The following is a 15,604-nucleotide window of genomic DNA, read 5'->3' as shown; positions in this document are numbered from 1 at the left end:
TGCGGCGAAGTGTTTCCATTTCCGGGACTGGTCCCGACCCAGCGATTTTACGAAGACCGACTTTAATACCGAGAAAACTATATACGGATAATAAAAGGATCAACGGAAACTGGGACAACGCCGGTGCCAAAAAGTTTGATGGGATCGGGTACGAAAGATGCGCGTTTCGGTTGCCTCCAAATCCGAAAACATCCGAGTGGCCGAGACGACACAGTCCTGGCTAATGAAGTTCGGGAACTCGTACGACGCCGGACAAAAGTGCAGCGTTGCTCGTAAGTTGCAGTCCGGCCGATTTAGAGCCGCGTCGGTGGCCATTTCCCGAGTTAAGGGCGCGAAAGGGTCGCGGGCTCGGCCAATGAAACGACGGAAGTACACGTTGCTAATAGGGGTTGTTGGTGTAGATGTAGAATGAAGATTAAGATTCGGGGAGAAGGCGAAGGATCGCTTGCAGAGGAGGATACTTGGATGCAACGTCGAAGTTGTCGCCGGCCGCTGCGCCACATTTACACATCGAGCGCTGCTTCGAGCACGTACCCTGTGTGCTTGTTGGAATTTATGCTCGGGATTATGCGTGATAACGTGCTGCAAGAATAAGGTTATACCTTTAATCCTTAACGAATGAGTCATTTCGACTCTCTTGTTGTTTCTCGGGATTGCAACGTGCCGTTCTGTTCCGCGACGCTGCAGAGAATATTTTCAACGAAGACAATTTTTCTTTGTTCCGAATCGGATCCTGATTGGTCGCCTGTAAATCACCCAAAAATCATCTAGAAGTCACTCTCGAACGATTACTGAAACAAGCGATTTTACTGCATTTATTAATTGGTGCAGTTTCAGTCGGATCAAATGCGATTAGCTTCGAAATGTGATTCTTTTCGTGCAGAATCACAGCGTTCGCAGTTGTATATTATGATTTCGGGGACACCTTGTATACCCCCGTCTGAAGATTTTTACACAGTATGCATGCATAATGACCCGCGGTTTAATAATGAGGTATCTTGAAAATGCACATAACGAATGCAGCGACATGAATGTCCCACGAGTGGGCCACGTGAAATTCTTGAATTCGACAATATTCATCGTTCGTTGCTTTCGTCGTTCTCAATTTAACGAACAAAACAACAAACCTGACTGCGAAGTAAAATGAATGAATCCAATAATTTCAAACGAAAGCGAAAATCGAGAAACGAGAAAAAGAAATATAATATTTCCGAAAATATGATGACTTTTTTGTAGAAGTATTAAAAATGTAAAGAAAGCTTCCCACGTTTTTATAAAATAATTTTTTAATATTGCAAACAAAGACATTTGCAACTGAGTTCTGCGAATTCGATGGAAGATGACTGACGATGTTAATTATAAGGAATAAATGTTAACGCTAAGCCTGTCGGAATAGTAGAAAAGGCTCGTTTCATATTTCTCGGTTTATTATTATGGAATTTAAAGGAGATGTTCGCAGTTGCACTTGTCCAGAAATGGGACAGTTTATCCTGAACGTCCTAATTTGCGAATTGCGCTGAACACACGAGCATGGACAGCGCGCGAGAGACGAGAGTACTTTCCACCGAAAGGATTGTAAACGAGGGCAACCGTAGAAATGGTTTTGTGAGACCAGAGCGAAGTCGGATACGACCGTGCGCCGTCATTCAGGCACGTAAAAGTGCGTGAAAGTTGCGTACGACGAAGACACAACGAGAAATGAATAGTCTAATCAATAGACTGCGGATGGTTTTTATGCAAAATAAAAATTCTTTGCATATGCTACACAATATGCAGAAAGTGAAAAGATATTTATTTCACAGCTGAATCGCCCTAACGAGTTGAAATTAACGCGACAATGCCTTTAGATTCTTCAAATGTTCTTACCAGTTTCGTATTTGATTTGTTCATTATTGTTATAAATGCGTTATATATATTATTTCAGTCAACGTTCAAAACTTGGAGAATTTTCTCAAATCGCTCACCAACAAATCTAATTATTAAGTATTTATTCGCAAGTAATTAAAGCTTCAAATGAGATACAAAATAGAAAATATAAAATATAAAATAAAATAGCGTTGGAAATTCTTACTTCACTTCTATTAAAATCTAGCATAGAATTGTACTGATTTTAGGAAACCGAATTTTTGAATTTTTAAACTATACCATACTAATACCATAATAATACCTACTACATACCATACTTATACCTACTAATACCATAATTACCACAAAATCGAACTTCCTTGTATTCGTTATTGTTTACATGGATCGTGCTTTCAATCGAGCTCGAGGGATGAAAAATTCCACAGCGTCGTCTGCGTGTTTTCGTACGTATTTTATTTAGATTCATGAAATGTTTAAAGACAACTACAATATAATCGAGACAGTCCACTAATCAAGAAATACACCGCGTACAAACTTCTGGCCATCCATACCGAAAAACCAACGATTGATGTGTACACGTGACTCGAAACGACGTGATTGGGGGTGGGGGGGGGGGGGGGATAAAAAGCTGTGTGGCGCTGATCAACAGTAAACATTTGGATGAATAACTCGGATACCGAACGTTTCGGTCACTCGTTCGCTACGTCATCGTAGCAGCAAGCACGACGCCCGTTTCTCTCAACAATGCTTAAATTCGAAATTATAATTAACACTACTCCTACGCTCGAACAGTAGAAACAACATCTTTTAGAACAGTTCAACAGATAAGAACAGACAGAACGATACGGTTAACAATTTTTCATCGAACTACTTTAATCAGGTTAAATTAGTAATCGAAAGATGTTTACCACTTAAAAACGAAGTATTAAATTCTTAATCAGTACTCGCATCGTTTATAGATCGTTCCGTTTAGTTATCAAATAAAAACATATTTATCGGCTCGAATTCCTCGAATTCCGAGAGCGTATCGAATGAATTGAAACGCGAGGACAAAAAAGCATAAAGTCAGAATCAAGTTAAAATGAAGTCGTTCGACAAAATGCTTCTTTTTCTCTAAGATGCGAATTAATTTCTCGCCAGATTCAACCGAATCGCTTGCCGCTCGTTGCAGAACCGTATTGGAATTTCTTCCTCTACGAACGAAAATACGATTGATCGATGGAATCGATTACTTTCAAATTCGCGAGTCTCGGACTCGAAATCCGTCCAGCGACGTGGAACTCCGGGAAAATGCGACCGGTAGAAAACTTATGGAACTGTTCGGGCGAACGCCGTTTTTCCAAAGTTCTGTATAAAAGCGATATAAATACGTACAAATAATTATGCTATTGCGAAGCTGTGTAGAGGATGCATATCATCTCGCCGTTTGGTTCGCAGCTTTCGATGCGTCGGTTTTAAAGTACAGCGACTGCGATCGTTGTCGTACGTTGTCGCTCGTTCGAAAAGTAAAGCCGCGTAATTCGACGACGAAAATTAACGTTTAATCTCACGCTGTCCCTAATGGTCGACTACACGTCTCTACGGGGTCGTAAACTTTTAAAAAATATCCACGAAATCGATGGAAGTTATTGTAGGAAAGGCAACCACTCAGTTTACGTTTCTATCTTTATCTTCGGACCACAGTGATAAATCATTGTCTCGTATATTCGTACGGTTCTAACGTGAAACTCTTGATCAATGAAGTTCAGCGACTCATGCTTTGCATTCGCACGCGATACAGTCTGTGTCTTAAATTACGCTACGTCTCGATCACTCGTCGGGACAAACGCAATCCGTCATTCGGGACCAGTTTCTCCGTTGTGTGCCACGAAACAGACACTCTCTCTGTCTTTCGAACGAGTTTTCAGAAATTATTGGTCCGCGGATTGTACGTGATTACAATTCAAATGAAACGGACGATGTAGAAAATTGCGATGTCAACATAGAGATCCAAGAGGATTATTAATTGAAATTACTAAATAACAAAATACATATTTATCTAATTTAGGTTTCTCGCAAGTCACTTATAAAATTATTTTCCATAAAAATCCGCACGCTGATTAGAAAAGTCTGATTGTTGCGTACGACACCTCGATAATGTTAATCAATCATACAGGGTGCCCAAGAATGTTTCGCAATTTGGAAACGAGGGATTCTCGACGTCATTTGAAGCAACTTTTTCCTTAGCGAAAATGCGATCCGCGCCTTCGTTTACGAGTTATCAACGAAAAACAGTGACCAATGAGAGGCGAGCTCGGCTGGCGCGAGGCGGCCGAGCCAACGAGTGCACGAAGCCCGGTTCCGCTGATTGGCTCGGCCGTCTCGCGTCAGCTGATCTCGCGCCAGCCGTGCTCGCCTCTCATTGGCCGCTGTTTTTCGTTGATAACTCGTAAACGAAGCCGCGGATCGCATTTTCGCTAAGGAAAAAGTTGCGTGGAATGGTCTCAGGAATCCTGTTTCCGGATTACGAGACATATTTGGGACTGATCTTCTGAAAATACGCACAAGTAACAGCGATTCGTCAACGCTACCAAAAAACTGTCTGCAGTTCGCTTTATATTTACACAGAAATGATATTCCCAGTTATCGTCAAGTAGAATAATATTTAGCGGTACGAAGATACGTTTTGGTAATCGAAACGCCAAATAAATGGAACACGCGCTGAAAACTTTCATTTGTATATAAAGCAGTTATCGTGGAGAATTCGAAGACATTCAACACGCGCCTGGTCAGGCTCTTAAGAGGAACAATTCTTCTAATGCACGTATCTAGCTTACAGTACTCTATAGGAAAAAATGCGTTCCTTCACCTTTTTCTTTCACTCTTTGTTTTCTTCATTGCCAAACGTATCCTTCCTCCGGATTTCATATCACAAATATAATACAGCTTTTCATCGCGAGTTATCGCCGACAATCCGATTCATTTACAGACTTCTAGGTTTTTAGCGTTCAACTAATGATAGTCTCCGAGAGGTTGTCGCAGAATTGTTTAAACGATCGATACGCCGACTGTTGTTCTCGTAAACGAAATCTGGATCTGCTGCTTTTTTTCGGCACGCTTACGACACTAAATTGGCTACCGTTTCGGGAAGAAAACGTCGCAGAGATTCAATGTCTTGAGAAAGAAACGTTCGTTAAAACTATATCACACGTTAAGGATCCAATCGCGTAAATATACATATATATTATCTATACTCTTTTTTTATCGCGACGATGTGTGAATATACAAAACATTGTCTAGTTACGCAATTCCGGTCGTTCGCAATAAATAATCGCGAAAGAAAATCGTCGTTAAGCATGTGTTCGGGCGAGTTTATCAAAAGTCGTAAACGCAAGGATCTAGTCGTCGATCTAATACTTAAACTGACAAGAGTACTTCGAGTTATGTATATTTGATTAGCGATAACAATGCGTCGCTACCATGGTTACTTAGCAGTCAACACTAAGCAATCCAGCGCCATTACTTCGAATTTCCTGTTAAAGCGTGCGATCTTTCAATGCCGATGGTACGCCACTATAATTATGTCACTAATGCAACGAAATATAAATAACGAAAAACATGAGACAATGTTGCTAATTGAAAATAACATAAGATCGTTGTATTATAATATAGTTAATATATTTAATATAGTGTTATAATATTAATATATTAATATTATAATATATAATATATAATATTAATATAATTAATATAAAATATATTAATATAATTAATATATAATATATTAATATTAATATAATTAATATATAATATATTAATATTAATATATTAATATTAATATAATTAATATATAATATATTAATATTAATATAATAATATAATAGGAGCCTCTTGGTCTTAACGATCGTTTGTGATATATTTGGTCCAGGAAACTTTCAATTACACATTTCGATAAAAAATTAAAGAATATTTTAACAACAATAACAACCAAAAACTGTCGTTAAATTTATTCCTCGGAATTAATGGATTCAAATGGATAACAGATCTGAATTACATTAACAAAATCTGATTTACTATATCAACGATACTATTTCGCATTTTTTTTATCAGTGAAAAGATTCTAAAATATCACTAAAAAAAATACTCGTTCTTATATTAAAATATTCGTTCGCTGAACAATATTTTGTGACTTTATATTATCGTATTAATTTGTGTTCGAGAAGCTCGCGACTATTCTACATCGCAATTCCCGTAACTTAATTATCCGTAACCAAAATAGTCAAAGCTATGGTACCCGACGAATCGAACGCGTATACAAAATACATAAAAATCTGAAGTTCTTCGACGATCTCAAAGGAGCACAGGACTGACATTTAATTACTAATAATTGTGAACACGCGATCAACGTAATATCACGATGAATCGTACGAAAGGAAGACTGTTTTCGGTTTCTATAGTTCGAAATGGGGACCATCAGATACCCACGTGTGACCATTCGCTCGTCTAGTTTCCATGAAATGAAAGCGTAGGAGAGATAACGATCTCCCTCGGTCGCCGCGTATTTCAAAACACGCGAACAACGCGATTCTAACGTGAAAAGAAGAACACGTTCGCCGTAAATTCGTTCTCGTTTGATCGTAGATTATCGCTTAAAAATTCATCCGCGTAAGTAACGAAACAAGAAAACTATTTCAGAAATCAGCGATGGCGTCCGTGCGTTTGGCGACGCCGATGCCGAAAGTAATGGCGCCGGAAGACCGGCCTCCGGTCTCCGAAGACAGTGACACCTCGTACAGTATATCCTATCGTACTTTCATTAAAGCGACTTACGTTCGTCTGAAAGACCATCTATATTATCAAAACCCGTGATTGACACACGTAATAACACTGACTATATAACCTGTTATAATCACTGGAAGAACCGAAACGTTTCGAAAGCTTCTAAAAATGGAAATCCGAACTTTCACCGATGATGATTTGTCACGTTCTCGTCTCCTAGTTCGCCGAAGCAAAACACCGATTCGTCCGTCATCCGTCGCTCGATCGGTGCAATGAACTTTCACGCGGGCATCCCCGCGGCTCCCTATTATCCGAACGGTGTCGAACGGTTCGAAATGAATTTATCGAAGGGTGTTCTTCGTATCGTGCAAATATCCGTTGTTTAAAAAAAAGGAAAGAAAGAAATTCGTTCGGCTCGCGCGCAACAACGCGGAGCCTCGACGATGGAAGCAGCTTCTGGGAACGCGATTTCGCAGCGGAGAGACGCACGCGACCCGTTCTAGGAGACGACGCCGTTCGGCGGCGGCGGCCGAGCGACCATAATTAATCATCCACCGCGAATCCTTGCTACAACGAGATCAAGTACTACGCGCTCGTTTCTTGCGTCTCGGCGCATTCCGTCGGCTTCAGCTCGAGCCACCAGTCGTACGGGTAATGATATTTCTGCAGCTCGATACCCTCCCTTGGTACGGGCATTAATCGGCCGCCGAACTGTTTCGCCGGTAAGGGAGGTATGACGAGCTGCGGCGGGAAGCATTGCAGGCTCGGCGAGAACTCGCAGTCCGGTGGCAGCACCCTCCTTGTCCAGCCCACTCGCCTCACCATTTGCGTCTGAAAAGCGAAAGCAATCCCTGGTGAAATCTGCCGAAACGTTTGCCTCCGGGTCGCCAACCCCCTTTCACCGACGTTTCTTTCGCGCGGCTACGTTCAACCACGGCTCTCTTTCAAATGTTCTTTTCAATATGTTGTTTGAAATGTTTCAGCAGTATGTGACCCGGTTCGCATGCAGATTCCACTTGCAGCGCCAGCGACGTGCGCTATTTAGGAATTGAAGATAGTTTGCGCTGTTCCGAGAACGAAAAGATTTTTGTAGTAATGTTTTCCACGTTTAAATCATGATTAAAATGGTTAAGAATGAAAATTATTAAGTGTTAAAGTGATTGAGAATTGAAATGATTAAGAACGAAATTGATTAAATGATTTAAATGATTAAAAATTAAAATGATCAAGAATTAAATTTATTAAATGATTAAATGATTGAATGATTAAGAATTAAAATCATTACGAATTAAATTGATTAAGTGATTAAGAATTAAAATAATTGAGAAAAATTGATTAAATGATTAAGAATTAAAATTATTAAGAATTAAGATGATTAAATGATTAAGAATTAAAATTATTAAGAATTAAGTTGATTAAATGATTAAGAAATAAAATTATTGAGAATTAAATCGTTTAAATGATTAAGAATGGAAATTATTAAATCTTAAAATGATTGAGAATGAACATTATTAATGCCTAAAATTATTAATTCTTAAAATCAGCTCTTACTAAACTTTCTACCACACAAATATCACTATTTCCGCTGAGAAAATATTGGCTGGCGTTTTCAGCGATTGTAAAAATGACTTTTGAACTCTTAAATTTTATGTTTCCCTTGTCCTAAGGCACCCCCTATGGTCGACGCAGGGCGCCCTTCGCAAATGTTACAACAGCAGTAAAGTCGCGAGACGTTAATAAAGGAAAGTTCGCCGGTTTACTACCAAAAGCAATGCCAGGGAGCAACTTTCGGTTGTCCTAGTTGTGTGCCACATGTAAAACATACCTCGTAAATTTGCCGAAAATACTCGCGGGGGAATGCCGAATTTATAACTCGTAACGGATAGCACAGCGCCGTTAAATTACCGAATGGGATAGGTCTAGGAAGCATTAAAATTTCGCAGGGACAAGTCGTTTGCATAGAGCAAGCTGTGTCACGAGACGTTACGACTCCTACGAGCTCTCGCGCGTATTTAAGGAACGCACAGTCTGGACGCACTCGGCGTACATCCTGTTTGCGTAAAACAGCAATATTCTCTTTGGCGCAGAAATATGGCGTTCTTTTAATGTCGACCGTCGTACGTCGAAGTGCAGCAATTAATGCGAAATTTATTGCAAATTTGTTTGGGATAAACATCGCATTTGTCACTCCGATGCTGGGAAATGTTATCGTCGATGATTATTTTACCGTTCAGCATGAACGATGATCTCGATGATGGTTCGATGATTTTTTTGACAATTTTAATAATTAAAGGCAAATTTCGATTTAGGATGAAATTTACTGAAAATGTTCACCTATTACATCATTATTGCATCGACGGTAAAACCATGTTCCGAATGCATTACGTTCCAATAACGTACAATAGGATTATACTAATTGATAGCAATGAACATTTCATTGTTCGTTTCATTTGTGTAATTTGATATAGTAAAATATAATTGAAATGATAATAGAAATAATAATATATAAAATATGTATATAATAAATAAAATTATTATTTTCATTAGATCTATTATTGTAGATAAAATAGAATCGAATGAGAAAAATAACAATAATTATAATAAAATCGAATGAAAACGATAATAATAATTATAATAAAATCGATCATATATTAATTTGTGTCATGTAAAGAACAAAATATATTGCTAACATTTTCGAAATGTTCTATCAGATTTAAAACACTGATAGACGAAAGCAGAAACTTTCTATCCATCAAATCTCTTCTGCGAATATGATGCGCCGTGTTAAATCGGGGCTTCCTTAATCCTTTAATCGTGTTAGACTGAAATTCTGTTACAGAAGTGTCATTCTATCTGAGGACGTTAATTAATCCAAATGCAAGTGTCAGTTTGTAAGTCAGCAGTTCAAAAGTTATTATATATATTATATTTTAGTGGGTTATAGTCATAGTGCTATAAGTCGCATTTTCTTCATTATGAGAAACAGAAAGTGTTATTGTTTACTAACACGTGTACTATTTATTGATCAAATTTATTGTTAAAGTAATTTATGGTTAAATTAATTCATAGTAACTTTATAATTTACTCCACTTGCCTGTTGCAGAAGAAATAAAGTGATTAAGAACGAAACTTATTAATTCACAAAATGATTAAGAATTATTGTTTAATCAATTGAAATCATTAATTGAAAAAATCATTTAATCAATTAAAATGATAAAGAATTAAAATGATTAAGCATGAAACTTATTAATTCTTCAAATGATTGAGAATTAAAATGATTAAGAGTATGAAACTTATTAATTCTTCAAATTATTAAGGATTAAAATGATTATGAATTAAAATCATTAATTTTTGAAATGATTAAGTATTAAAATGATTCAGAATGAAACTTATTAATTCTTAAAATTAGTAATTCTTACAATTATTAAGAATTAAAATTAGCTCTTGCTAAACTTCGTGCCACATTTTGGCACGCGAAGATTACATTTTAAGACACGAGTCAACATTTTCGAAAATCTGTCTCACTATGATTCTAACGCGCTCATTCGAGACCGCCACAAACTAAAAGCAGTTTTACTTCGAAACGAACAACTCGGTAACCAATCGCGCGGATCATTCGCGAACGCAAACAAGTCGAGGATATTTCGCAGGTAGTAAAATAAAAGAACTTACAACCGCGTCCTCCTCGAAGACAACTACCTCCACCTTAGGAGCATCCTCGGCAGCCTCGTTCTCCTGTATACGGTAAACACCGGCGGCGTGCATGTACGTGGCGCTAAGTCCAACTTCGCGGAACGCTTTCGTGATCAGGACATCGTCGCGTAGCGTGTCCACCAGGCATAGCTCGACCTTCCTCGCCCATGGTAGAGCCCGGCCGATCCGAACTTGACCCCAAAGCCCGCCAAGGCACAGAAAGTGCACGATTTCCAGCTTGGCCAGCACCAGGTGAGCCCTAGAACCAGCCGTTACAGTTACACGCGCCCGGTGAAACTCGACTTGGGAGAAATCTTACATAAAAGGAAAGTTGCATTTTTAATGACCCGGCCGTGAGCCCAGCGATTCGTAGTTCCTATCTAAAAATAACACTTTTGATGACGATCGATTCGCGTAATTATGTTGATCGCAGAGGACGCCGATGGACTTGATCAACAGAAATGGTGTCAGGAGAAATTAAGTTGACGATAATTGACGATAATTGGAATGTAGTCAAACGAATTCTGAGCGTAGCATTGTCAGTTCGTTAAATGATCGATCAAGAAGTCGTGGTGGGGGAAGAGATATTGCTTCGTCGATTTGTACTGTGTAATGGCTGCGCTACGGACTCTTATGGAAAATAAAAACTGTTGCAGAACAAGAGTCAAACGAGAATGTAATCCTCGTTGCAACAGTATCAACAAATTAAAGATACTGCAACAAGTTTCTTAAATTCTTCCGATGCTTCCATGGTTTTTCAATTCCATCGTTCAATTTTGCCATAAATGCATAAAATCCGCACAGCGTAGCCATTACTATTTTTATGCAAAATAAAAATTGTCTTTGTTGATTACAAAATGCAGAACCTACACAGACATTTACCCCTTTCCTTACTCATATTAATAATTAGACAGTCGTACAATGATATTTTCGAATCGATTAAATGTTTTATAGCGTCCATTTCGTACGATTTCGCGCGACTTACGCGCCAAATTAATTAATTAATGATTTAAAACAAGGAAATGAATTCGCCGCTGTAGATTGAACTCGCCGACTGGAAATACATCGAATAAATGCGAGGCGTTGTAAGATGTAACAAATTAAACGAATTCGAGTGTCAGGGAACTGTGTATTAAATTCCGTTGAAAAACAGAATATCCTGATCGCCGAACACGTTGGATCGTAGTTCATAAAACCGGTTCAATTTACACATCCGACTCGGGGTCGTCGGAATACAATCCACGAGAGAAAGGTTTCGTACTATTTATACACGCCGAGAGCAGGAAATGCCTCGGCCGCCGAAGTAGATACGGCCATTCAGGTCAGACGAGGCGCGCGTAATATGTGCGCGTCTAAAGCGCGACCTTGAAATAGCCTTGAAGATGAAGAAGAGTCACCTAATTGGAAAGTTGTGCGACTCGTTGATCCATGCTCCGTACAATTATTACAAATTTTACCATTTAATTTTTAACGTCCAATAAAATCGGGAGGGAGGTTCATGGGGGAGGGTCAGGATTTATTATCTCAGTAAACGCCGGTGGAACGTAACGAATAAATAATTTATGTATCTCGAAATGTCGAAGAATACGTATGAAAAATGACGAGAAGATTCATCGAAGTTTTACTTTGTAAAAAAATGGCCGAAAATCGTACTCGTTTTGAAGTCGAGACCCTCCCCTTGGCGCTCGATTCTTACTCATTCAAGTAGGTTCGAGTAGGTTTGTATAGATGATTCTTGCTCGTTTAATAAGACTACGATCTTGTTAATCCCTGAATCCCACCGATGGTCTCTTTAATACTCGGTTCCCAGCGACAGTCTGTTCGATGCCCGATTCTCGCTAGAAACGTGTGCCATCGATGCTCGATTCTTGCTAAGAAAATTCTCGCGTGCCAGTGGATACAGATACAGACCTGTAAGCAAGATCGTGGAGCTTCTCGGTGTACTCCTCGGGCACGCTGCACGGCTGTTTGGGCTCTTCATGCCGACTGAGGCTGTACCAGAACAGCACTACCATCAGTACGAACGCCGCAAACGCTCGGAGCGGTGTGATGCGAAACCTCCTTCGCGGCCAAACGCTCATGCTGGTAACCTTAAACACAAAGGACCGTTCTCGTGAGACCGAAGGTCCTGCGGCTCCCCGCGAGGCCCCGCCGAGCCGACTGGAAAGGGAACCGTGGACCAAGCGTAATGAACGCACAAGTTCATTCACGAGCAATCGCCGAAGGTGGTAGCTCTCGTTCGAACGGAGGCACAAGAACCCTCACACGCAGTGTCCCACATCGTGGCTCGCCGTTATTGCGTAATTGCGAGACGATGCACCGCGGCCGAACGCACCGCGACGCCGGCTGGCCATCGAACGACCCGCGAATCCGCCAGCTGCCAAGGACATATGAGCCACGTGTTCACCAGGAGGTCCGTCCGAAATCACGTTCTCGCGACACCGCTTTTTTTCGCACCCTCGTTGCGCACCACCGTCACCAAGTATTTGCGAATACACCGTGACCACTAAACCCCCACCACCAGCTTGCTCTCCTTTTGCCCCTTAGAGGCGGCAACGTTGCAGCGGGATCGATCGTTCTGCCTTACCGACGCGCTCGTCCCTGATTGGTGGCGCCCTGCTGGGACGAGGAAAACACCTTCGAGAAACTTCCGAAAATTGGTCGGGTCCGATCGCGATGAAATTTGGCGAACGGCTTCGTTTTTCGCGATGACAACCTTTGCGAGAAGGAATTTTTTAGGCTCGAAAATTTCGGGAGACCTAACCCGGACCTAACTGAGACCTAACCGAGACCTAACTTAGACCTAACCTGGACCTAACTTAGACCTAACCTGGACCTAACCTAGACCTAACTTGGACCTAATCTAGGCCTAACCAGGAGCTAACCCGGACCTAGCGACGCTGCACTTTCTTCTAAAACTTTTGCTTTCTGAACAAATGGAACTTTTGAACATAGCTTTATGTTTTAGGTCTTCGAAACCTAACCGAGACCTAACTGAAGCGTCGATCAGGCAGGAAGTGACATTACAGCAGTAACACGTGCCTCTAAGAATTGTCGACTTCGACTCGGTCGACGAAGAATCGTTCTCGCAAATATCGCGCATGCGCGAAAAATCTCAGGCGTATTGAAAGAAGCACGAAAATTCGAATAATCGCAAGCAGCGTCACGAGAAACGGCAGAAGATGATTCCGCGAGCGTAAAAGCCATAACTTTCGAGTTGGCGAAATTAGTTCTTCGGAGCGTTGTTTTTGAGCAACGCGACGCCGTTCCGGCCAACTTTCAGCGCAATTGGGTTTGATCGGTTTTCGAAAGTTCCGTGCGACACCTCCTCGTTTGGTTCCTCGGCTGGTCGATCTTCCGGCCGGCAGCTTCCGGACTGGAATTTCGATCTATTATACGGCCGACGCGGGGTAAGTAGAGTACGAAAATAAATGCACCGACGGCCTCGCCCAGCTTTCTTTCATGGAAGGAGAGGAGTTTATCATTTTGATGGGTTGCCCGCCGTGGAATCTAAGTTAACCGACGCGGGAAAGGGAAACGCGGCGTTGGGGACTTTTCTGGCAGCGCGCGGTCCGAGCACATGACTACCAGAAATAGTTTTTCGCCCTTTGGAATCTTAACGGATCGACGCCACGGAGATTTCCGTGTTCCTTTTTTTTCTTCTTCTTCTTCGTCTTCTTCTTCCCTGTTCCCGCCTTTTTTCCTTTTGATCGTGGATTCCACTAATTCGTTGCTTCTCGGGATTCTGATCCTTTGTAGGGCTTCGGGAGGCGATTTATCAAACGGGCATCGTTAATCTCCGTTGAACGCGATTGCTAGATCGTTTGGAAATTCGCCGAGTCGATTATTCATTAGGCGATTCGTTTCCTTTATTATATTTCACGGGTTCTTCTTCACCTTAATCAGCATTCGACGAATAAAACGTTCGTAGATTTGCAATTGATATCTGCAATTCAATAATTTACAGGGATAAATAGGCTGCTGCATTTTTATGCATTTTTTTATTATGGGAACTATCCTATTGAAAATAATGGGATTGACGTTAAAATTAATTAAGTCGAGGTAACGATTGTAATAATGATTGTACTTCAGGAGACCTTCTTTTATTTGAGACCCTTGTTCAGAACATTTATGTCAACGTTTCCAATTTCTTTGTTAACACGGATGATATTTGTTCCAACATTGTTGACTTGATCGCATTATTAAAAATATTAAAATACAGTAGATTTATAATATATTACAAATATTAAAGTGTATTAAAATCGTTGACATATCGATCGTTTCGGATCGGAAACGCATCGAATGTTAAATCGTCTATCAAACAATGATCCAAGTTTTAAATCGTAAACACAGCCAGCACAACGTTCTATAAATTTTGCTCGTGACGCAATTTCTATTCTTAGCCTCGCGGCACAAGCGCAAACATTTGGATTTCTCCGATGAATTAAGAATTTCCGCACGTGCGTTTCCAAACGAATCGATGGAAAAGAATCGCGCACCAAGGATTAGTGGAATAACATTAAGGCTTACCATTAGCCGGAAAATATTTTACGCGCGCTGTTAAATACCAGGCTGATCAAGCAGAACGAAGCAAAATGTCTCTCATGCCCGACCGTAATCGAAAGCTTGCGGCGGCGATCGTCGGATGCGAATTTGCCGAATACGTGACACGTTGTGCGGACGCGATTTTTGCACGGCGCGGGTACCGTTAGGAGCATAAACGTCCCCTATAAAGAACAAATGCACCTTCCGCCAATGATACTGTGCATTCTCCTATGCGCTCTATGGTATTACTGTCATCAGTTCGTAATCACGTGAAAATTAAAATTCTTCACCGTGAACACGTTCTATCATCGATCATTAAATTTTAGTACACAGATGCAGACAATTTCTGCACGCTTATTACAGACCTTTTATTCAAACAATTTAGCGAAAAATATTCGCGAAACATTAACGCTTCTAACCGAATGATTATTTCCAAATTTTAATCTGCAGTTTTGTTGGAAACTTTGAGAACAGAATTAATGGTAAATGCTTTGTAAACTCGATAACAAATTCTCGAATAGCATTCAATAATTAAATGTTATAGTAATTCTAGAAATTACTGTTATTAGACTAACTAAAATAATATATTTGTCAGAGATTTTCAATCATAAATCATTTTAGTGAAAAAGTAGTAAGTAGGGTGAATTGAGCATAAATAAATATCAATATTCTATATAATTTTTTACTAGGGGTGTTAATAAGGTAATTAATAGCTTTTGCAAAAATTTAATTGAGATGTTTT

General features: G+C 40.1%; 1 protein-coding gene across 1 annotated transcript; it reads right to left on the bottom strand.

The window, feature by feature from the left end:
• Positions 1-5,814: 5,814 nt before the first annotated feature.
• Positions 5,815-12,847, bottom strand: LOC117219744 (uncharacterized). The gene is made up of 4 exons (XM_033469113.2): positions 12,516-12,847; positions 12,229-12,407; positions 10,297-10,576; positions 5,815-7,455 (listed from the first exon to the last, which is right to left on the bottom strand). The coding sequence occupies exons 2-4, from the start codon at positions 12,396-12,398 to the stop codon at positions 7,210-7,212; spliced, it is 696 nt and encodes a 231-aa protein (XP_033325004.1). The 5' UTR covers positions 12,399-12,407; positions 12,516-12,847; the 3' UTR covers positions 5,815-7,209.
• Positions 12,848-15,604: the final 2,757 nt, after the last annotated feature.

The sequence above is a fragment of the Megalopta genalis genome, chromosome 5 (genome assembly GCF_051020955.1).
Source record: "Megalopta genalis isolate 19385.01 chromosome 5, iyMegGena1_principal, whole genome shotgun sequence".
Taxonomy (NCBI): Eukaryota; Metazoa; Arthropoda; class Insecta; order Hymenoptera; family Halictidae; genus Megalopta; species Megalopta genalis.
This window is presented reverse-complemented; position numbering and strand designations above follow the sequence as displayed.

What these genes read in the sequence shown, in the direction of transcription:
- LOC117219744 (XM_033469113.2), bottom strand. Translation starts at nt 12,398, where the DNA reads ATGAGCGTTTGGCCGCGAAGGAGGTTTCGCATCACACCGCTCCGAGCG. An exon ending in CTCCACGATCTTGCTTACAG is followed by an intron (nt 10,577 to 12,228) that starts GTCTGTATCTGT and finishes GGCTGGTTCTAG; the next exon opens with GGCTCACCTGGTGCTGGCCA. An exon ending in TCTTCGAGGAGGACGCGGTT is followed by an intron (nt 7,456 to 10,296) that starts GTAAGTTCTTTT and finishes TTCGCTTTTCAG; the next exon opens with ACGCAAATGGTGAGGCGAGT.